The sequence below is a fragment of the Cheilinus undulatus genome, linkage group 16, assembly GCF_018320785.1.
Source record: "Cheilinus undulatus linkage group 16, ASM1832078v1, whole genome shotgun sequence".
NCBI classification, from domain to species: domain Eukaryota; kingdom Metazoa; phylum Chordata; class Actinopteri; order Labriformes; family Labridae; genus Cheilinus; species Cheilinus undulatus.
The window spans coordinates 11,834,033-11,858,720 of record NC_054880.1 but is presented as its reverse complement, the minus strand read 5'-3'; the positions used below and the strand labels follow the sequence as shown (position 1 = coordinate 11,858,720).

Genomic DNA, 24,688 nt, shown 5'->3' with positions numbered 1-24,688 from the left:
CGCTCACTCCACAGGAGAAAAATGACCGAGTGGCTAAAAGCATTAACTCAGTGTTCCAATCATTGGTGATGGAGTTCGACCAGAGGAGCAAATAGAGAGCTCAAGATGTGTACAAGTTTGTTTCATTATTTTCGTCAGTGCTTTTATATCTATATCTCCTCTCAAGGATGAATATGGTCTTCAGCAGCAAAGATTATCACTCATGCAGATGTGCAACTCAAGATGTGGAAATGGTCTCCAGCAGCAAAGATTATCACTCATGGAGATGTGAAACTCAAGATGTGAAAACGGTCTTCAGCAGCAAAGACTGTTGATCGTAGAGATGTTCAGCTCTAGTATGAATATGGTCTCCAGCAGCAAAGCTTTTTGATCATAGAGATATTCTACTCTAGTATGAATATGGTCTTCAGCAGCAAAGCTTGTCGATTGTAGAGATGCTCTACTCTAGTATGAATATGGTCTTCAGCAGCAGAGATCATCACTCATGGAGATGTGCAACTCAAGATGTGAAAACGGTCTTCAGCAGCAAAGATCTTCAGTCATGGAGATGTGCAACTCTAGTATGAAAACTGTCTTTAGCAGCAAAGATTATCACTCATGGAGATGTGCAACTCAAGATGTGAAAATGGTCCTCAGCAGCAAAGATTGTGGATGGTAGAGATGTTTTACTCCAGATGTGAAGTCTCAGAGAAAGTGCAGCTAGCTTTAGCCCCAGTGTTAGCTCAGTTGGACAGGTATCTACCCTGGAGTCATGAGGTTGTTTGTTCAAATCTTCTGTGGATTTTTTGAAGCTGCTGGTGTAAATCGCTGACTCAGGAGTAAAGAGGACTGCCATAGAGTCCCAAGGTTGTGGGTTTGATTCTTGGTACATTTTTAAGTCCAGTCCCCAAAAGCAGAGATCAGATCCTCTGAGAAACATGAACAGGTGTGCATCTCAGTGGATTAGTGGAAAAACCAGCTGACTGTAAATCAGGAGTTTACAGGTTCAAATCTTACCATGGGTTCAACTATTTTAAAAGTCTGAGTCCAAATATAGACTTCAGGAGACCTGGACAGGAGTTGGCCTTTCAAATCTGACCAATTTCTTTAAGTTTTCAAGATTTGAGTCCATATAAAGAAGGAAAAGCCCCTCTGAGGCTCTGCTGCATGTCTGGCTCTGTAGCCTAAAGAGATAGTGGACTGACTCACAGTCTGGAGGTTCCAGGTTCAACTCCCATCTTGGTCTCAGTGAATTTTAAAGCCACATCCTGAACAGAGAGGATAAATGTGCCAGGAGAAGAGATGGTAGCGTGAAAGGTATGGCGGCGGTGGCACAGAGGACTGGACTAGACCAGTTCTGCAGGGGATGCTGGGGTTCAAACCCCACTGTGGCCGGTACCTGGATCAAGGCATGCCTGATGGAGAAGGGGGGACGCGGCGCGGCGCCCCCCTGGGGAGCATCAGAGACGTAAGTAGGGGGTTATGCAACAAAAACGCAGACACAGCAGGAATTTTACAGGATCAAGTTTTTATTTGCATGCATGCATGATCACTGAGGCCCTCATGGGGACTTCAATGCAGAAACAGGAAATACTTACCACGGTCTCCTCCAGGGTCAGGGTACCAAAGTATCATTTATTTTGAAAGGGCATTTGAACGTACGGAAATCAAGAAAACAGCCAACTTCACTCGTTTTTTTGATTCTGGACACAAATCGAAAAACGAGTGAAGTTGTCCATTTTCTTGTTTTCTGTACGTTCAAATACCCTTTCAAAATAAATGATACTTTGGTACCCTGACCCTCCAGGCCCTTCAGGTCCTCTCTGGCCTGCTCCCTCTGCTCATTCAGCAGCCTGCAAACAAAAACCACATGAACTCACATTCCACATAAATAAATGTACGGATGAGTCCTTTACTCACATGAGTTTCTGCTGCTTGGCGTCTTTCTCCTGCTCTTCAGTTTTCAGTTTTCAGTTTGTCGTAGCCTGACATCAGCCTCTCCTGCTCCAGCAGCAGACCCTGGTTCAGACTGAGAGGAGACGCTCGCTAAGCTCTGATTATGCGGTTTTTAACAGCAGAGTTACTGTCTGGAGAACTGTCAACAAACCACATCAACATATATTCATTTTGTTCTTCTGGTTTTTGGAAATATCTCCAAACAGTTATTTGGCTTCAAAAATGGTACAAGGCAGAACATTACTGAAATGATAGACCTTTTCAGTGGGTCCCAACCTTTTTTCTTTGGGGTCCCTCTACTCCAAACACTCTAAAGCCCCCCAGGACAATCTCTGAGAAATCAACATCATTTTTAATTGTTTTATTGACAAAATCCCAGCATAACAGGCCTACATAAGCTAGTTCTTCATAAATGTCTGCATATAAACTAGCCATCATTACAACAGCATTTAGAGTCACCATAAGTAAAATCTCAAACGTTGTTAATTTAACAAGCCATACATTTACCAGAAAAAGAAAACTGGAAATTTAAGTCAACTAAAAGGTAGAATTTTTTTGTCATAAAATCTAAAAGAGCCGTGGAAAAAGAAAATGGCAAGAGAAGAAGCTGTTTTCCTTCCATAAGTCCTACAGTTGATCGCCTAATCAGGAGATTTGTCTTAGTAGGATTGATCAGTGAGGAAATGATCCAAGAATGATCACATTATCATTATTCCCCAGACTCTGAAGAAACATTTCTGTTCACTGTTTTCAGTTTGGATCCTTGTAAATTCACTAGTTTAGAATGTTAAATTCTGACATCACAAACTTGAAATTTTAAGGTGCATGATGTAATAATTTAGGACTTTTGAACTAGAAAATTCTGAGTTCAGGTTCTTGAAAAAATGCAGCTTAATCATCTCAAAAATGTACTTTTAAATGTCACCTTTTTCAAAGAAATGTACAGATCCTCTTTATTTTGTCCGACCTTTTAGAGGGCTCTAATACTTCCTCTTACATTACATTTTCAATCATGACTCTATAAATAAAAGTTCATTATAGGCACCCCCCTTAGGGGTGCCTGGACCCCAGGGTAGGGAACCTTCACATGACAACAATGTTACAGGTGTGTGTAGACTTTTAAAGCCAGTGTAAAGCCAGACTACAGTTGTATGCAGCTAAAAGTTCCTGGCTCAGTAAAGAGAAGTGGTTCAAGGATTTTACATCCTTCCTCATGAGGATCACACACAGTAGACAGTCGTCATGACTGTCACTACTTTGGTTTGAAAAAAAAAATTAAAAACAAACTTTAGGATCATTTAAACCAGCATAAAGTGGTTAAAGAGAACCAATCAAATCTGTGGAAATACCCTAGATCTAAAAAACATCAAACATGAATAGGTTTGTTTATTTTTCTACTGCTTCATTTGTCTCTGTGGACTTGAGGTCAAAATTTTAGGCCCAGTTTAAACAATTTTAGACTAAATTCCTGTTCCAGTTCAAGTCTTGTCACAAACAGTTATTAGTCTAAATGAGTAATACTCAACATGTGGCATCATTGGGATGGTTTGTGGCTCTTTTATGTGTTCATTTCAAATATTTTCCCCCAGAAAACCTTAAAAAACTTTCACCTCAGGAATGATCCATATCAAGTCACATTAATCACTTTGTTTCCCACTCTTACACAGAAGGCTTTAATTTTCAACCTTTATTTTTTCTCTTAGTTTTTTCATTACCCTTATTTCTAATTCTTCTCCCTTTTTCCTTTTTTTTGACACTTTTAATCCATTTTTGCCTCTTTTAGCCCATTTGTGCCACTTCTTCTTGCCAGTTTTGTAGTTTTTGCCACTTTCATCCTGCTTTTTGCTATCTGCAATTCTTTCCCCTTTTTAGCAATTTTTTGGCCACTTTTCACCCAATTAAAGCTGCTTTTTGTCATTAAAAGACACTTTTTACGTTTTTGTTACTTGTTGCCGCATTTTGCCCATTTATTAACTTTTCACCAATAATTTACCACATTTTTGCCACTTTTTGACTATTTAACTCAATTTTCACCATTTTTAAACCACATTTTTTGTCGCTTTTTCAATTTAAGTCACTTTTCACATAATTTTTTTAGCCCATTTTGACACTTTTTGCCCCTTTCAGTCACTTTTCACCATTATTTTACCACATTTTTGCCACTCTCTGACCATTTTTATCATTTGTAACTAGTGATGCACAATAACTTTTTTTTTGAACCGATACCGATAACCGATAATTTCCTACTCCTGATGGCCGATAACTGATAATAACCGATATATTTTTTTCAATTGTTGATTCAACAAAAGAAGTTTATTTGATGTGTTTATGCACATCTGGGGGTAAGAAGGGGTTAATATGTAGTGAGCAAATATATTTATAACTAATTTTAACTAATATCACTCGTGTTTTTCAAAAAACAATAGCAGGTCATGTACTGTGGCGCCACCTGCTGTTTAGGAATGTGTAGTCTCATGAGAAAGAAAACAAATGCCAGCACTGCCGTGCTGACAAAAATCTAAACGTTATCGGGGCTTGTCGTAATGATATCGGACCAATAAGAATGACGTAATAATTTCCTGTTTCTAACTAACTAACTATCAACCCGATAGTTATCATGCACCCCTATTTGTAACTCCTTTTTTCTGTCGCTTCTCATGCATTGTTACCACTGATCACATAGTTTTTGCCATTTAATGCCTATTTTCGCCCGTTTTAGCCACTTCTCACTATTTTTTACCACATTTTTGCTGCATTTTGACCATTGTAGTCACTATTCATTAATTTTTACTACATTTTTGCCATTTTCTGACCATTTTTATCATCTGTAACTCCTTTTTTGATGTCACTTCACACCCATTTTTGCCACTTTACACCCGTTTTTTGCCATTTTATTCCAATTTTGCACCTTTTCACTATTTTTTTGCTGCATTTGGTCGTTTTAATCACTATTCATTCATTTTCACCACATTTCTGCATCTTTTTGCCCCATTTTAGTCACTATCCATGATTTTTTAAACCACATTTTTTTCAGCTTTTTGCTATTTTAGTCACTTTTCACTATTTTTTTACATTTTTTGCAGCTTTTTGCCCATTTTAGTCACTTGTTACTATTTTTTACCACATTTTTGCAGCTTCTGACTATTTTTATCATCCATAACTCCTTTTTTATATCACTTTCCCCCCGTTTGTGCTACTTGTCACCTAGTTGTTGCCATTTAATGCCTATTTTTTACCTTTTCACCAATTCTGTTTCTGCTTTTTGGCCATTTTAGTCACTTTTCACTTTTTTTAGCACATTTTTGCTGCTTTCTGACCATTTTTATTAACTGTAACTCCTTTTTTGACACTTTTCATTTTTGCCACTTTTCACCACTTTAATTTTGGCTATTGCAAAGCTATTTTTCAACAGTTTGGCTCTTTAGTTCAGCAGTTTTCAGTAACACTGGTCTAAGTAATTAGTATACTTATTTTTACTGCAGACTTTGATTCAAATATCTCATGTCATGTGTTTCTTCTTATGTCTGTGGTCTCTAACGTCTTTAAAAGTGTAGTTTGATTTGAAACAGCCAGACTTACTCTGTGAGCTCATCCAGCATCCTCTGCTTGTCTTCGATCTCATCTCTCCGTCTGCTCAGCTGTTTGTGGTGAGCCTCTCTGTGGTTCTCCAGCTGCTCCTCCAGAGTTTTCTGTGCCACACAGACACAAAAACATTCAGCTATTTCACATTTCTGTACCAGAGATTGTCAGTGACGTGTTTCCTCCTCACCTTTATTTCCTCGTCCCCATCGTGTCTGCCGATGTCCTCCTTCTCCTCTCCTGACATCTCGTGTCTTTTCTCTGATGAAAAACAAAGAGGAAAATTCCATCAAGTTAACCTGTTTTTACTTGAGCTAAGATGTTTAAATGATTAATATAAAATTGAGAACCGTGAGCCTGCAGCTTAGCGAGCTCCTCAGTCTGAGCGTCCTGGCCCTCCTCCAGCTGTCTCTTCTTCTGCTCCATGTTCTGCATGTAGTCCGTCAGAGACTTCATCTTGGCCTGATGCTGCACAGACCTCACAAAAATGTGCTGTTTGTTTGTGCTGCTCACTTCCTGCCAATGTTTATATGTTCCCATTTTTTAAATATCTATTTATTTTGTCGTTGACTGTCACTAGAAATCAACCCGACTTCATGTATCCACGCAAAGATTTGTGTGTCAGCCATGTTTGTCTGTTGACACCACCAGGAGGACGGAAAGGTGTGCACGCATGTGTTTCATTGTCAGTCACAATGCCAACTACTGGCCTGGCATGCATACTACAGCAGTTTCAGGCACATTAGTAGATCTGATTGACATTTAAACACCAAACCTTAAAAAATAAAAAAATAAAAATAAATAAAAAATAAATAAATAAAGGGATTCTGTTCTCAGAGGATAGTTTTTGTGTAAAAATGGCTGTAGTGATAATCATGCTAAATGTGCTGCTTTTTGACCACAAAAATAAAAATGGCAGACTTCCTGTTTGTTTTACGGCATGGGTCTGATAGGCTTTTATGTAGAGCTTAAAATGATATATAAGCTCAAGAATTTTCAAAATCCTCGGATAATCCTGCTGCAGGGGCTGAATTTTCAAATTACTGTAGGGGGCGTTACTGAGCCATAAAAGCCATGCCCACCGACAATCATCCTGCCAATCATCTCGTTTTACTACTGGGTGTTTTTCTGCCAAGTTTCATGGCTTTACAAGTTTTGTAAGCACTGGATAATAATTGAATTTTTGAAATGTTCTAGGGGGCACCATTGAGCCAATAGGCCACGCCCACCTACAAAATGAACATCAATCATCTAAGAATGCCGATGAGATTTTTTTTTTTTTTTGCCAAGTTCCATTGCTCTAGATGTCTTATAACCATTAGAAAAATCTACTTCCTGTTTCATGGTGAACAAAAAATTCCCATGGCCACGCCTCTTAATGTAGACGTTTGACCATTGTATATTGTAAAGCCAACTCATTGGGAACTACCTGAGTGAATTTCAGAATGATTTGTCCAACCATGTAGGTATTGCGATGTGAAATCCAGGAGTAGTGACCTTCTGTGGTGCCACATAATTTTTTAAAATGTCCAGCATGGATGTGTTCTGGCCTGGACTGCTATCAAGCACATGAAATCTGTCTCAGATATGACCATGTGTACAAGAGTTATGACTGTTTAAACATTTTTGGCGAGACAAAATGGCGACTCTTGACTTTGTCGCCCTGCCCTCTGACGAAAAGTCAATTTTATTTTTCACAAGGCTAAATCCACTTCTTTAGTCCTTCCTGACACAAATTTGAAGTGGAAATCTCGGATAGTTTTTAACTGTAGCTTGCACCATAAACCTTGACATTTCCTGTCACCACTAGATGGCGCTTTGATATGCAAAAAGCCTGACCATATGAATGGGTGCAGACCATAGACTGTAGAACGAATTGGACCAGCCCCGTGTGACGTCAGTTGTCTGCTTACAATAGGCGGACTCAAACGGCTTTTGAAGCCAATCCATGGAAGCCTCCATATTGAAATCGCAGTCTCAACTGAATTTAAGGCCCGCCCACTAAGTGCGACTTCCTGTCAGCCTGCTAGCCAGCATTCCAGTTGACAGAAACGGAGCCTCTGCCTGCTGAGCTATCTGTCAATCAAATGAGACGCGCCAATCAGCTTTCATCCTAAATATAATCCAAACGATCGTGGCACAAAAAAAATTCACCCCCCCTACTGTGGGAGCAAAAGAGGACACTGGCTAATGAGACACGTTTGGTGTTTTGAACCAGGCTGTAAAACAGTTTATTTCAAGTGTCAAAACCAGCTGTTTAACGTGTGCAGACGGGACTACCGGTGTTCCTGCAGCCAGCCTCTAGTGGAAACTCGCGGTATGGCAATTTTTTGCACTTCCGCATTGGCTTCATTTTTTAGGACTGGAAGTTGCCGCTTGGTGCAGACCATAACCATCAATATTCCTGAGCAATATGAGGCCAATCAGACAACGCACAGCTGAATTATTAACTACTTCCTGTTTACCAAAGAAATATGCAAATTTGAGGGCTCGCCATGGCCACACCTTTCGACTAATGAGAAAATCTCAGATAACTTTTCATCATCCATGTGTCATGTAGCTCTGTGCCGAAGTACAAGTCAATCGGATGAAATCCCTCAGCGGAGTTAATCCAGATATGACCCCTGGAAAAGGCCAAAAACAGCCCCTTTTTTGCATATTTATTCAAAATGGCAGATTTCCTTTTGGAGATAGAGTGTAGGCCCGAGAGGCTTTTTTGTAGATCTCCTCAAGCCACAACTGCACACAAAATTTCATGAATCTACGACAAAGTCAAAGGAGGGGGCTTTAACTTTGAAAACTGTTGGGAATTTTTGCTATTCTGAATTTTCATGTTGGAGACTTAAAAAATATCAAAATTTTCACGAGACTGGATGTATGTGCAAAGTTTCCCGCGAATTTAGACATGTAAAGGGTCTCAAAAGTCCATGCAATGATGGCAAATGCGTAAGTAAGATAATCCTAGGAAATACAATTAGGTCCTCGTACCCCTCAGTGCTCGGGCCCTAATTAATGTCAGAAAAATCTGGACATACATGAAACTGCTACATAAAAACCAGCTTGTTTTTTGTGCCTTTATGTAGCTTTGAAGCTATTTTCCACATAAAAATTTGCATTAATTGGAGGAACAATACAACCCCTATTCCAAAAAGCTGAGGCACTATGTGAAATGTAAATAAAACAGACAATGATAGTCAAGTCTAATGAATCCATATTATATTTACAATAAAACATAAACAACATATCAGACACTGAAACTGAGCCATTTGAAAATTTCATGACATACTTAGCTCACTGTGAATTTGATGACAGCACATCTCAGTAAAGTAGGGACAGGGCCATGTCCACTCTTGTGTAGCATCCCCTCCTCTCTAAACATTCTGTGCATGTCTGGGAAGTATGGAGACCAGTTTCTGAAGTTTTGGAAGAGTAATGTTGTCCCATTCTTGTCTGATGTAGGATCTAGCTGCTCAACTCGCCTGCACCTTCTTGACTAGATTTTTCTTTTTATGATGCACCAAATGTTTTCCACGGTGGAAGTTCTGAACTGCAGGCATGCCCGTTCAACACCTGGACACCTCTACAACAAATCCATGCTGATGGATGTTTTTCATTTTTTCTCAGTCCATTTTAAACCAGCTTTGGACCAATGAAAATGTCGACCTTTCTGGGTCATGTTCACATATGGCTTCTTCTTTGCATGAAACAGCTTTAACTTGTGTTTTGCAACTGTGTTGCCCAAAGATCACCAGCATTAAATATTGGCATTCAACCTTTTCCTTTTTGAACAGAGATTTCTCCAGATTCTCTGGATCTTTTGGTGGTATTATGTACTGTAGATGGTGGGATATTCACACTCAGACTGCAATCATAAGTTGAGGAACATTTAATGAAATTGTCCCATCAATTTTTAACACAGTTTTCGCAGATTGGGGAACCTCTGCCCATCTTTACTTCTGAAGGGCTCTGCCTCTCTAAAATGTGCCTGTAATAATCAGTTATATACCTAATTAGTCTCAAACTTCTCCTTCAGCTGTTTTTATTGGTAACACTTTTACAGCATTTTGCTGCTCCGTCCCTTTGTTCTGAGATGTGTTACTGCCATCAAATTGAAAAACAAAATACAAAAATCCATCCATCTATTTTGTATACCACTTATCCTGTTGGGGGTCGCAGGAAGAAAGATTTTTTAAAAATACAAAAAATTAAAATAAATGTTGCCACATTTGCTTATATAAGTAATTGTTGTAACCCTAACCCTAACCCTACCCTAACCCTGTCTGTATCTTTGTTATTTTTGCTTCTGACACTCTTGAAAAGAGATTTTTAGTCTGGTTGGGATTTTTTTCACTTGATTTAAATCTGCATCTAGTGGTCACAAACGGCACAAATGAAAAAAGCCGTGGGTTTAAGAACATTAACGATTAAAAAACAGTATTGTAGAAATTTTGGTGAGTTTGTTCTTAGGATCCTCTCCAACAGGTGGCAGTAAAGTGCGATGAGCGTTTCTCATCACCGCACTGACTTTTTACGACGTATCCCTTCACTTTACGCTTGTGTTGTGGTCAGCCGTAAAGTGGATCGTGTGAAGACGGAGGAAGGTTAAAGCGAGCCTTTCTAAACACGGTAAATAGCGATGTATTATTTGTGTTAAGGGGATTTTAATGACATTGTACGTTACATGAAACCTGGTAGACGGTGTATATGAAACAGAAATACCAAAGGTGTAAATATTATGACGTAAAGACGACCTGTTATTAGCATGAACGGGCTGTCATTGAAGGGTACTGTTGACGCTAACTAATAACGATAATATCTTTTGGAGACCTGTTTAATGCACAGCCTTCCTAAAAGTAAGCATAAATTGACCTTTAATGGAATTACAAAGCCTCGAGTTTAATTTTTTTCCAGGAGAGATCAGTTATATTTCTAATGTAGTTAGCATAGCTTTAGCATGCTATCGGCGGCGAGCTAACGGTCTGATTCAAAGGCAGGACAGAGATTATGTCCGTTAAACTGTTATGATTTAGTGTTCAAATAAAGAAAAAAAACATGGGTAAGAGTTGATTAATTTATAAAATGCGTCCGCCTTTGACTCGTTTAAGAGTTAATCCAGCATATATTTATTTCACGTGTCAGTTTGGTTAATCTCTGAGCTCCAGGACTCATTATTATTATTATTATTATTATTATTATTATTATACGATTTTATAGAAAAATACGGTATAAGGTTTATGTATGTGCTGGGGATGCAGGATATTATCAATACGATGTTGATATCAGTAGATATGAACATTTCTGCCGATATTTTTTTAATAATAACCCATCTATATCAGCTGGAAATATTGTCCATATGAACAAATACGTTATTGCTGTTAAGAATAAACTGTAATGAAACATGTATCTTGGGCTGATTGACATATTATTGTGTTAGTATCTGTTTTCATTTTAACATGTTTGTTGTTTTGGGATGCAGATTTCTTAGCAGTTAGGTCAAACCTTGTATAAGTGGGCAGCTCAGGTCCAGCTCCGGCCTGAGGCTCCTTTCCTACATGTCTCATGTCCACAACTCTCTCAGCCCTGTTTCCAGCTCTTCCGTTGTCTTCCTCTTGAAATAAAGGAATTTAAAAACTCGGTAACATATATGATTATAAAAACAAAAAAAATGTAAGGTTTTTAGGCACTAAATGTGAGATTAATCCCTATTGCCTATTCTGCAGCCAGCTAAAGGAGAGTATTGAAAGATTTTGACCACATATGTTTGAGCTGCCATGCTGCCTTCGTTGGGTTTAACTGGTGGAAAAACCAACCAGGAAACAGGTCTACTGTTTTGATTCTCAGGCAGGAAAATTGCACTCTCCAAGAGTCTGATATCAAAGGTTGACACAGAAAACTGCAGATTTACTCGGATTTGAACTGACAAGTATTTGCTTATCATATCTTATATGAACTAATAACGGCTGACAGGTGGATTTCTGTAAAAACAGACCAAACATTAGGTCATTCCTGATAATAAACTACCTCTAAAAACCAAAACAGCCTTTTCCCTTATTATGATGTAATCATCTTTTCAAGGCCAGATGGAGAGCTTTGGTCCCTGGGCGGCCTGATGATGATGATGATGATCACTGCCTTACACTTTAAAATATTTTTAAAGACTAAAACATCTAATTCCTTCATTCTCAAACTTTAAATGGTGACTGAAGTTTTAGGTCTGAAATGAGTTAAATAATCAGTATAGATATCAGTATTCGCTAAAATTCTTCTGTAAATATCAACATATCAGATATCAGCAAAAATCCAACATCGTACATCCCTGGTGTGTGTATGTCAGTAGTTAGCATTGTATCTGGTCAAATCAAAGTTTATTAGTTTTTGATTTTGGACTGTTGTGAAGGGTGAAAAGAAAGTGTTTCTCTTGTTTAAGTTGTAAGATTGACAGTAAACATTTCTGCGGATGAAACATTATGATTTATATGTACCATTATGTGAAGTTTTTACGTATGTTAAGTGTTTTTCTGCTTTAAGCACTTCCAATTTCTCTAAATTAAAACCCAGCTGGGAATGACCATAGCTCCCAGACCTTCCATAAAAAATGTTAAATTTAAAATCAGTGGTTTTAACATAGATACCATACAGGACTCAGGCTTATTCAGCAACAAATGTTATGTTTTCACACTTGAACATCTCATTTGTCAGTTGTTTATTATTATTTAGTTGGTCATTGTACTCTCTGTGTTTCCTCTCCATCAGCATCATGCCGTTTGTGGACCTTCAGTCACGGCTCGGCATCAACTTAGACCAATGGCTGCTGATCCAAAGCGGATCACAGCCCCACCATAGAGCGGCACGCTGCCACGCCTTTGAGAAGGAGTGGATTGAATGTTCTCATGGCATCGGGCAGAGTCGCGCGAAGAAGGAGTGCAAGCTGGAGTTTGAGGATTTCTATGAGTGCATGCACAGGCAGAAGACAGTAAGTACCTGTGTGTGAATACCTCATCGCTGAAGAAGCTTTTGTTGTTTTAGGGGGCTTGTTTTTACTGTTTGGATCTGCAGATAACAGGATATTTACTCCATCTAGTCTGCTTATGCACGCGTAAGCGGTGTTCTTTCAGTCCTAAAATACTCTTTGAAGTTATCATACAGTATCAGTAACCAGTTTCTTATGAAGGCCAAGAGCCCTCATTCAGTGTTGATATTTCATATGTTGGTGCTCTGTTCGCCTGAGCAGCACTGCATTTCCTGACTTGGTTTACAGTTTGTTATGATGGATTAGAGAGAGGAAGCAAAGGAGACATGGAGGCAGGAATGAAACTATAGTTTTTTACTGAAAAAAATGACAAATTACTGAGTTTGTTCAGCAAGAAAAACAGCACAATAATCCTTCAAGCTCTGTCAGAGTTAAACCGAGGTCAGTCTTAATTGCTGCTCGAGTCAGCAGAGGAGAGTGACAGATGCACGAATGTGCTGCAGCAGCAGGAACTTTTCTGTCTGCATCAACACATTCAGATTTCCTCTCAACTCATTATGTCAGATGATGGAGATGACGCAGGATGACAGGATGATTTGAGACGTTTGAAAGGCAACTTTAGAGTCGGAAATGACTCTCACCCACACCATGAGTTTTTGCACAGTCATGGCTCGGAATTAGAAAAAGGTTTATTAATCTAGCTTCAACCATTTTATAATCTAAGCTATGATATAGATTTTAAAGTGTGTAATTGCAAACCAGCAAATTCCAATATAACATTGACTCAGTTCTCTTCTAGTCAGAGGCCTACGGGGCATGAACACCCTGCTGTATTTGAAACATTTCTATCAAAATGTTTCAAATACACCCTGCTGTATTTGAAACATTTTGATAGAAATACAAAGCAAGCAACCTCCTGAGCCTGGAAACTGCAGATCCTCAAACGTCCTCTTGACTGCAGAGGGCAATTCAAAAAGGGCCGTTTCAGGGGTAGCCTGATGGTTGGGTCTTTGCAGCACCATTTAGTGGCTGCTGTCTTCAGGGTGGGTGTTCTGGTTTCAGGCCCGGTCTGTGGCTCCTTTTTTCTCCCTGATTTCTGAGCTCTTCCACTGGCCTATCATCATGGAGGCGTCAATAAGACCTAAAAATCTACTTTTAAATTCTGATTTTACGGCAGAAATAAACATGTTTACAGAATGGTTCAAAAGCAAATTTCAACTTCAGCTTTATTTTTCTCTCAGGTAAATTTGCTTTGCAGACTGACAAAAAAGCATGAGAAACCCAATCAAACAAACTCAGACATTACTCTGAAATACATGAATACAGAAATACAGTAATGGACAACTAAAGGCAAAACCATTCAAACACATCTTCAGACATCTATAGTGAGAAAAAAAGGCTTTATATTTGATCATCTTAAAATGTAGTTGTATAATTGCTTTAGTGATAAAAGGTTCTTTTTCATCTATTCAAATGTGTTTGGAATAGTTCATGTCTTTTTGGTGCCTGTTTATTGATGAAGAAATAAAGTAGAATTCAGGACATACTGCATGGTATTGGTAGAAACTGTGAGTTTAGGGCAACATGCACTCTTAATATTTGCATACATCACTTTTTCATATTGTTATTGCAGTATTTATTAATGTTGTCCCATATTTTTGTCCTCTCAGGCCCTATAACTTATGCATGGTTTGAAGTTATTTAAGGTCTACATTATATCAGTTTTATTTTCTTTAAACAGCACAGATGTGCCATCTAAATAAGCAAATAAATAAAAGGAATCCACGGAGATTGTCTTAAGATCAAAATGTTAGTTTCTAACAGCAGCTCAAGTCTGTAAAACTGCACTTATTTCTGCTGGATCTAAATATGGTCTTGATGGAGATCCATGTGTTGCTTTACAGCACAGAGATTGGTATCCAGTGTTTGTTCTTGTTTTCTCACTGATTTATGGTGATATTTACACAGAAACAACAAGAAACACTGAGATGGAGGGATGTGGACTTTGTTTCCTCTCTCTGTCTCTTCATCTTGCTCTGTCTAACACTTCTTTCTCCTCCTCTTCCTCCTGCAGCACGATAGGCTGCACGCCATCCGCAAGCAGCGAGAAAAGATGATAAAGGAGGGGACGTACACACCTCCACCCTGCCACACAGGAGGAAAGACAGAGTAGTCACCGTGAGGGGAGCACACACCTGTCTGCAGTTCTCTTCTTGTTTATAGTCAGAGATCAATATTTCCTGTTCACCTGTACAAGTTTGCAAATAAATGTTATCATCACTGTCCTCTTGTCTTTTCCTTTCTGTCTCTGTTTTTTTTCTCTGTGTTTGTGTACTGAGTTATTTGCAGAGGTTCAACAGAAACTCAAAATACCTGCTCATTAAGGTAGTCTTTTCACCTCATACTTGATACATGGAAGCACCCTGCACTCACCACAGGAAAAGAAGACTGGATGCCTCATGTCTTCATTATGAAATCTTTTCTTGTGTTTGTGCAGTAAGAATCTCCTAAAACAAACTACTAGATAAAAGGTACAGCATGGATATATTTCTAACATAGTGATGAAATGGTTAATTCCACGTGCCTGCTGGCAGTTTTACAATTAGATAAATGTATCAAAAATATTAAGATGAGTATTTAGAATGTGAATACCTTACCTAGAGAGCATAAAAATGTCATCAAAATCAGAGTTTGATAGTCCCCAAAATTCCCTGGAAAGGACCCTCTGATCCCCTAGTGATGTTTCAGTCCCTTAAAAAGCTCAACTATCCTTCATATCAAGCAAATTATAGCAGGGTAGATCGATCAAACCCATAAAAATAGTGGTTTACTACATGATAAAATCATATACAAGAAATCAAAAATCTTTATTTGGGACAGAAGAAATGGTGCAACATTTGTAGTATGTTTAATTTGTGTTATTTACACTCTGCCTTTTGTGGGTTTTTTTTTTTTTTTTTTTTTTTTGCCCTCAGCAAAAAAAGATTTAGCCAAAATCTCATGATACACTAGAGGTAGGAATCTTTAGGCACCTCAAGACTCAATTTGATAACGATTCATAGGGCTATGATTCGGTTCTCAATCAATTATTTATGCATTTTGATGCACTTGATTTTCTTTTTTTACATTTCTGTTGTTTTCACTGTGTCAAACATGATGAAAACATGACATTTGTGTTTAGAAAAAAAGATAAATTTCCAATATCTAATGCAAGATGTGTGTAACTGGAAATTTACAGTTGCACTGAACCAAAGGTAGCAGCATCCTTTCCTTGAAACATTTGACAATTACAGACATAAAATAGTCATTTTTCAAAGATGAACTGGTTATCTAAATCTTACTGTTACAGGCTGCACGTCAGAGTTCCACCTTTTTGTTCCTGCTATTCCACATTATTACATATTAAAATTATAATCAATTATTGGACATTTATAAATCAATTCAGAATCTTCCACCTACAGATCACTCTGTATCTAAGAATCGATTTTTTCTCCCACCTCTATGACACCATATTCATAAGCAGGCAAAATAGCCTCTTTAATATGTTACCATATCTTTATTTCTTTAGTATCTTAAGTTGAGGTAAAATTGTAATTATACTGTATGTTACGAGGCACACCAATATGCTGCAGTACCATTAATGAACCAGTGGCTCCAACTATTGTGGACATTTTAAGTTATATTGTTTGTCATATACAGGTGCATATCAATAATTTAGGATATCAACAAAAAGTTTATTTATTTAGTAATTCAATCCATAAAGTGAAACTCATAGATTCATTACACACAGACTGATATATTTCAAGCATTTTTAACACAGAAATGTTGGACTACTGAAAGTATGAAACTTATCCCCCCAAATTTCCATGAAAATTTCAAAACAAATTCTCCCAGCGTTTTAAGAAAATACTTAAACTTACTTACACTTTAGTGAACATTTTGGATAATTATCTCAAAAATACTAAGAGCCTGTACCAGTTGTTTATATTGAAATAGGTATTAAGTAAAAAAATACTGACAGCAGCAATAATTCCTATGTTGCAAGACAATGTAACATCCTCATATGTGCATGCAGGTTATTATAGACTTCAGGCCCCCTCTGTAGGTTGTAGCCATTAGCTGATGAACTGAGTTGATGAAGGTAAACTAAATGCTACTATTAATAGAGCGGCTCAATATTATGATCCCTGTGGCTGACTGATGACCAGTCAGCTTCTGGCAACCTCTAACACAATAGTAGTATAGAAACCTATGTGGGCTCTAGCTTCATCACTTTGGGGATTTGCTGACCCCCCCCCCCCGAAAAGTTCATGCAAATTAGATGCTTCGATGCACAATAACACAAATTGAAAAGATCCATTTAGGTTCAGGTAACTGTGATAAGCATTTTCACAGAAATGTTTCATGAAGTGTGTGAATTAATTGTAAAAATTGTAACAGCAACAGGCAGATGAAGCATTGTTAAAGTAATCTTCAGTTGCTTCTCAGCTATTTATAATCACTGTCTGATTCATGAATAAGTCTTCTGAAGTGTCCCAAATGTTCTGTGTTTAAATAGTAAAAAAGCAGATAATTCAAACCTGTTCTGACATGCTGAGTCAGCATGATTTCTCTAAATCCCCTCACCACAGCGACTGGGAAAGTCTTCCCTCTCCCCTCCAGCTGTGTTCATCTAAGTTTCTGCTCTCAATAACGGTCCATTTTCTTAACCCAGTCTGACCTGATTCTATAAAATCATTGAACAGATCAGGCAGTAAACGCTCCAGAGGGACAGCTGGCCCTCTCCGATGAGAGGCAGATATGAATGGATGATGTTCGACATCCTAATTCAATTACAGGCGTTTAACTCAGGCTGATGGGATTAGGAGAGACGGCGATGAGCCACAAGATGGAGCCAAGAGCAAAGAGAACACAGGAGAGGAAACCTTAAAGAAAAGCCTAAATTTTCCTCATAGTCTGTGTTAATGACCATACATATATGCTCTTTTTTTCTTGTTGTGATGCTGTAGTATGCAACCGTTAGAAGGCTGCATTTTTATATTTAAAAATTTGTATCAAAGTTTTCATGTTCAGTTGTAAGTGCAGACTTGTTTGTTAAACACCAAAGATTTTTACCTCTGAATTCACAGAGATGGACATTTTAGTCAGGGGTTTAAAGGTTTACGTTCAACAATAAAACATGCACTCACCGTCCATTTTATTAGGTACACCTTGCTGTTACTGGGTTGAGGGAAAGCTGAATGTAGCAAAGTACAGGGATGTCCTTAATGAAAACCTGTTCCACAGTGCTCAGGATCTCAGATTGGGCCAAAGGTTCACCTTCCAACACGACAGGGACCCTAAACACACAGCCAAGACAAGGGACGACTCTGTGAATGTCCCAGAGTGGCTCATTCAGAACCCAGACTTGAACCCTACCAAACATCTCAGGAAAGACCTGAAAATGGCGGTCCACCGACGGTCCTCATCCAGAGGTTTGAAAGTTCCTCAAATCAAGGCTGTAACTGCTGCCAAAGGGGCTTCAACTGAGTACTGAGTAAAAGGTCTGAGTACTTATGTCACTGTCATATTTCAGTTTTTTTCTTTTTAATACAGTTTCAAAAATTTCTAAAATTTCGAAATTTTCAATTTCAGAAATTACTCCAAAAGGTCATTTAGCAAGTTTGCTGCAGTGCACCAGGAGGCTAGTTTCAGCTGCTCCATTTATTAAAAAGAACAACTACGTTTGTCAAAGGCATGGTTGCCCATGAGGAGGGATGAAGGGAAGAGCTTTCTGGGGCCCAGCCAAATGGGGGGCCCATGGAGATCAGTAAAATCATGGTCTGTCATAAAGTTAATCTTATCAAAGAAAAAAAAAATAATGTATTTATTTATGCCGTAGTAAAATAGGCTGTAGCCTTTTTCAAAATATGAACTATATGTAAATATGTTAATATAACTATTTGGAAAGAAATGTCAAACTTTATGAAAAAGACATGATGGACACAAACGTCAGGGTGCTACAGAATAAAGGAGAAGGACCTGAAATAACTTTGAGGGATATAGAATTACATAGCTGTGAAAAGAGGGAAAAAGGGCGAAAAATGGCAGAAAAAAAGTTGTAAAAAGTGGTTACAGAGTGGATAAATGGGTAAAATGTCTGCAAAATGGGATAAAAGTGGTAAAAATGAGTAAGGGAGGTGATAAATAGTCAACAATAGGCAGAGAATGGGTTAAAGGAAACAAAAATATGGGATAAAAGGAGCAGAAATGGGTTAGGAAAAACAATAAATGGTCAACAATTGGCAAAAAACAAAGGTAAAAAGTGGCAGAAAATGGGTTAGCAGAAACTATAATGGAATAAAATGGCAAATATTGGCTAAGAAGTTGTTACAGAGTGGAAAAATGGTTACAAAAAAGTGGCAAAAATTGGATTTAAGTGGCAGAAATGAGTTAAGAAAAGCAATGAATGGTCAACAACAGGCAGAATGTGGTGAATGGTGAAGTATCTAAAAAGTGGCAAAAGTGATTGGTTGAAAAGTGGCAGCAATTGGTTACAGAGATAAAAAAAAAAAAAAAAGGGCAGCTAAAGTTGTGACAAGGGGTTAAAGTAGCAAAAATAGATTAAAAGAGGCAGAAATTGGTCAAATTGAACAAATGTGGCAAAAATGGATGAAATCAGTGCTTAAAGGGGATTACAAAGTGGCCTGAATAACTGATTTGAGTATCAGAACCCAAAAAATAGTTTGACTCACTTTTCAGCTGCACATATGAGATTAACTGTCAGCCAGCATGTTAACACCGATGCTACTGATCCAACACACGTGTTGGTATCGTCAATAAATTGCAACTGGAGAGGGCCCATTCTTTGTTTTTTTCCAGGGTTCCGGGTGATTCTGTGTGCAGGCCTGAACAAAAGTACATCTATTTAATAAAGACAGCTGCACTGGAGAGGGATGAATCCATCAGAAATTGCAGGCAAACTTCACAACATCCTGCATTTGCTGCTTTAGCACATAAACAGGTTTGTCTGCAAATGTTTTTTTTTTGTTGTAATCCATGAATTTCCCAATCTTGGGAGCCAGGACGTCTATTTTTGTTGCTGTGTTATTGAAACAGGCATGGATAGTGTTTGATATCCTTAACCTTTGACTCTTTTAAAATGAAATAATCAAAACCAGAGAGTCAAAAAAGAATACAAGAAACTCAAATTTTAAAAATGAGACTGTTGGGTAAAAATGTGGCCATGTCCCCACAACCTAAACCATGAAATCAGTTTAACAAGTCAGAATCAGGCCCATTAAACTTCTTTTATATGTGAGAATGGATTTTTTCCCCCACAAAGAATGACTCACGCTAAAAGAGTGTTCACAGGGCAGTCGACCTTCTTTTCCTCTTTACTTTGGCCTCATTAAACTGAAAACTCCAGGTAATTAAACTCTAACTCCAAACATAGAGCAGCACCTGGAGCTGTGACTCACATCATCACAAGGTTTCACTTGTGTAAATTAAATTATTCTAAGTTCAGGACCAAAAACAGCATCACTGAGCTGTGCTTTCACACCACAAGCTGCAGGTTTACAACCCAGCATTCAATCGATCAGATGTTCAATAATTAACTGATAATGATTCAATGAGCAGTGATGGAGGTGAACTTTACTCTTTGTTTATGGTCACAGCCGCCCTCAGATCATGTTAGCGGCTGTTTGATTAAAGCAGCAGCAGATCAGATAATCCAGAAAGACTTCACTCTCTCTGAGCGGCTGAGATGGAGGATGACGGAGTCTGGATTATCCTGCAGAAAACAACCCCCCCCCCCCAAACAAACACAAAGCAATCCCAGTGATTGAGCCGGTGTCTTATCAGTCTGTGAGCCAGACAGTCCGACACATGGACTAATACAAGATGTTTTCCATGAATCCTGTAATCCTGATGAAAACATCCATCTCTCCTTCACCTTCAGGCTTTGTGGTGGTTCTCTGTACTCCAGACGTCCGGCTCTGTAATATCATGAAACAGCAGCCACATTGTTTTAGGTTCAGAGGAAACAAATAAATAATGATCAAATTTACCTCAGACCCAGTGTGACCTCCTGTTTTTGGGGAATATAAGGTCAGAGATTCAGACAACCAAAGGCAAAATCTGACAAGATAAAAATAATGAAATAACTCAGGCTATCAAACTACAAAATGACCCAGTGGAATAAGGAGGTTCCTGATCACACCTAATGATCAATGATGGTGTTATTTTGGTTTGAATGACAGTTTTACATTCTCATAAGATCCTGAAACTTTTGATTTGTAATCATCAGAACAGCAGGCAAATGCTTATGCACGATCTAAATTGTACAAAAACACTGACAACATTTGTGTTTATTGAGGTTATTAAATATTCTCTTCTCACAAAATCCATCTGTTTCAAAATGCTGAACTTCCCCTGGTGTTAGACATAAAAACTGTGTGGCGGGAGCTTCATGAATGGGTTTCTATGGCTGAGCAGCTCCATGCAAAACTTACCTCACCAAGTCCAATGCCAAGCATCGGAAGGAGCGGCATGAAGCACATCGACACTGGACTGTAGAGCGGTAGAAATGTGTTCTGTGGGGTGATGAATCACAAATCATGCAAACTGTGAAGTTTGGTGAAGGAGGGATAATGGTATGGGGCTGTTTTTGTAGGCCACTTATCTCTAGTGAAGGCCAGTCTTAATGCTTCAGCATACTAAGATAACTTGGACAATGCTTTGCTTCCAACTTTGTGGCAACAGTTTAGGGAAGGCCCTTTTCTGTTCCAACATGACTGTGCTCCTGTACACAAAGCAAGGACTATAATGACATGGTTTGATGAGTTCAGTGTGGAAGAACTTGACTGATCTCAACGCCATCGAGCACCTTTGGGATGAACTGGAACTGAAACTGCAAGTCAGGCCTTCTCATCTAACATCAGTGTCTGACCTTATAAATGCTCTACAGAATGAATGGCCACAAATTCCTTCAGAAACACTTTTAAATCTTGTGGAAAGCCTTCTAGGTAGAGTGGAGGCTGTCATAGCTGCAAAAAGGGGCCAACTCCATATTAAAGTACATGAGTTTGAATACAATGTCATTACAGTCCCTGTTGGTGAAGTTGCAGGCCTGCAAATACTTTGCCTCAGGAGAAAATTTGTTTTGCAGCCATACATAGACAAAGTGAAGTCCAATTTTAAGTGATCCAAACATGCAAAATATAAAGAAACATTAAATGCAAATGCTATTCTTTTCATAAAATACAATTTTCCTCTTCTCCACCTTGGTAATGAAATCACAGAGTGTCACATTTCATTGGTGTAAAACAATGGAGTGTTCTTTGGAGAGGTATGAAAATAGTCTAAGAACTGAGGCTGGGAGGGACCGCAAATGTACATGTGTGGCGTAATTCCAAAAGTTGAACCTTTTCCACTCAGATCGCAGTGAGTGCATCATGGAAATAAGTGCTTCCAGTACAAAAACACCATGTTTTCACCACACCGTTTATTTTACAGCTTCTACCACAATGCTACCAGTGCACAATGCAAAGAGCACTTACACTGCTTTCCACATTATTAAGCAAATTAAATTTTTATCTTATTTTCCTAAATATTAATGCAAATGACAGAGTATTTTTCAAGTCATCAGCCGTTAGAGCGTAATTCAAATGTTTTTGAACAAACTTCATAATAACCTTTTTTTTTTAATAAAAACCTCAAAATGCACTTTTCCATATTATTAAGCACAACAGAGTTTCAAAATATTTTATAGGTTGTAAAGAAATGAAAATGGTCATTTTTTGAATTTACAGCATTAGGAGGTCATATTTACTGAAATCAAAAGCTGTTTAAATGAAAAACATCTTAACAGGCCAAGTTACATGCTAACATAGGAGCCTTTCTTTGATATCACCTTCACTATTCTTGCATCCATTGAACTTGTGAGTTTTTGGAGAGTTTCTGCTCGAATTTCTTTGCAGGATGTCAGAATATCCTCCCAGAGCTGCTGTTTTGATGTGAACTGCCTCCCACCCTCATAGATCTTTAGCTTGAGGATGCTCCAAAGGTTCTCAGTAGGGTTGAGGTCAGGGGAGGATGGGGGCCACACCATGAGTTTCTCTCCTTTTATGCCCATAGCAGCCAATGACACAGAGGAATTCTTTGCAGCATGAGATGGAGCATTGTCATGCATGAAGAAAATTTTGCTACAGAGGGAACTGCTCTTCTTTTTTGTACCATGGAAGAAAGTAGTCAGTCAGAATCTTTATATAGGCTACTTTGCCAAGGTCATTTTTACACCTTCAGGGACCCTAAAGGGGCCTACCAGCTCTCTCCTCATGAATCCGGCCCAAAACACGACTCCTCCACCTCCTTGCTGACGTCACAGCCTTGTTGGGACATGGTGGCCATCCAGCAACCATCCACTACTCCTCCATCTGGACCATCCAAGGTTGCACGGCACTCACCAGTCAACAAGACTGTTTGAAAATACTGTTCATGTATTTCTGGGCCCACTGCAACCGTTTCTGCTTGTGAGCATTGGATTGGGTGGCCGAAAAGTAGGGTTATGCACAACTGCAAGCCTCTGGAGGATCCTACACCTTGGGATCGTGGGACTCCAGAGGCACCAGCAGCTTCAAATACCTGTTTGCGGCTTTGTAATGACATTTTAGCATCTGCTCTCTTAATCTGATGAATTTGTCTGGCAGAAACCTTCCTCATTATGCCTCTATCTGCAGGAACCCGTCTGTGCTCTGAATCAGCCACAAATTCCTTCACAGTATGATGATCACATTTAATTTTTCATGAAACATCTAACGTTATCATTCCTTGTCCAAGGCATTACACTATTTGACACTTTTTGGCAGCAGAGAGATCCTTTTTCTTTCCTATATTGCTGAAACCTGTGGCCTGCTTAATAATGTAGAAAAGTGCATTTTGAGGTTTTTATTTTAAAAAAACAGTTATCATTATGAACTTTGTTCAAAAACATTTGAATTATGCTCTAATGGCTGATGACTTGAAAAATATTCAGACTGTCATTTGCATTAATATTTAGGAAAATAAGAGAAAAATATCATTTGCTTAATAATGTGGAAATCGGTGTACATTGTGGAGATTTGTAAAGAAATGTTGGGGCTTTTTGCCTTTGTTCTGATAGGATGGCTGAAGAGAGACACGGGGAAGACATGCACCAAACAATCAATCCTGGGACCACAACCTCTGATTGGGTGCCTGCCCCACCAACTGAGCTAAACCAGCGCTCACATTACAGAGACGTTTGACTGAATTACAGCTGTTTATATCTAACATACCAAATCTACTTTAGGCAAACCCTGTATTTTTCATAGAACTTGCTCAAGTGTATTTGTTAGAGCTAAATGTGACACCATGACATTTTTTGACCAGGTATAATCAAACATTTCAGGAGTCAGAGCATCCAGACTTCTAACTAGGTCACACTGGCATCAGCCTAAAAACTCATTGGCAATCATTGTCTGATTGATACATGTACGCCTCTGGCAATGAATAGAAATTGCGTAGTAAGACCTGTGAAGCCAGAAGTTCCTGATAACAACTTTGGTCACACCAGAGCATGTTCAAGTCACAGCTGACCACAGAAGACCAAACACATGAATGATCAGTTTTGGTCCATAAAGCTGAGGAAGATGTCTCATGAAAAGCAGTTCCTTATAAATACTCAGCTGTTACCTGTAAAGGTTTAAAATGATAGAAAATGAGAAATAAAGCAGAAAAGAAGCATATTAAAGGTGTGTCCAAGCAAGACACAACAAGTAGAAGTTGTTGTTTTTGTATCCTTGCCACAGTGAACACATTTTTAACTGCCGTGCGCATAATCAGCTGAGAGCCAGAAGAACAAAACAAGAATCAAAAAGGTGTCACCTGAAGATCCCTCTTACTGCAGCTCAGCACAGTGTGGACGGAGCAGGAGAAGACCGACATCCACCAACGGCATCTTACTACACCTGTAACCAGGTGAATTAACACTTCAAATATCATCAAAAATCCCTTCATAACTCATAAACAGCGACTTTTATTTACTTTTTCTGTATTTTGTTATTGTTTCTACCATGAGGACCAGTTTTACTGATATGTATCTAAATCTGAAAGATTAATAAATATGTACATTGATCTCCAATGACCGCCATGGCTTCCCCAATTTGACAAAAATTAAAACTAAACCTATGGTGATAGGTTTGT

The 24,688-nt window shown here is 38.6% G+C and overlaps 2 protein-coding genes across 2 annotated transcripts; one reads left to right on the top strand and one right to left on the bottom strand.

The window, feature by feature from the left end:
- Positions 1-1,784: 1,784 nt before the first annotated feature.
- LOC121524333 (kinesin heavy chain-like) lies at positions 1,785-6,146 on the bottom strand. The gene is made up of 5 exons (XM_041809672.1): positions 5,865-6,146; positions 5,705-5,775; positions 5,515-5,624; positions 1,900-2,008; positions 1,785-1,832 (listed from the first exon to the last, which is right to left on the bottom strand). The coding sequence occupies exons 1-4, from the start codon at positions 6,052-6,054 to the stop codon at positions 1,936-1,938; spliced, it is 444 nt and encodes a 147-aa protein (XP_041665606.1). The 5' UTR covers positions 6,055-6,146; the 3' UTR covers positions 1,785-1,832; positions 1,900-1,935.
- Positions 6,147-10,046: 3,900 nt separating this feature from the next.
- ndufs5 (NADH:ubiquinone oxidoreductase subunit S5) lies at positions 10,047-14,769 on the top strand. Its single transcript, XM_041809578.1, has 3 exons — positions 10,047-10,140; positions 12,268-12,487; positions 14,559-14,769. The coding sequence occupies exons 2-3, from the start codon at positions 12,272-12,274 to the stop codon at positions 14,655-14,657; spliced, it is 315 nt and encodes a 104-aa protein (XP_041665512.1). The 5' UTR covers positions 10,047-10,140; positions 12,268-12,271; the 3' UTR covers positions 14,658-14,769.
- Positions 14,770-24,688: the final 9,919 nt, after the last annotated feature.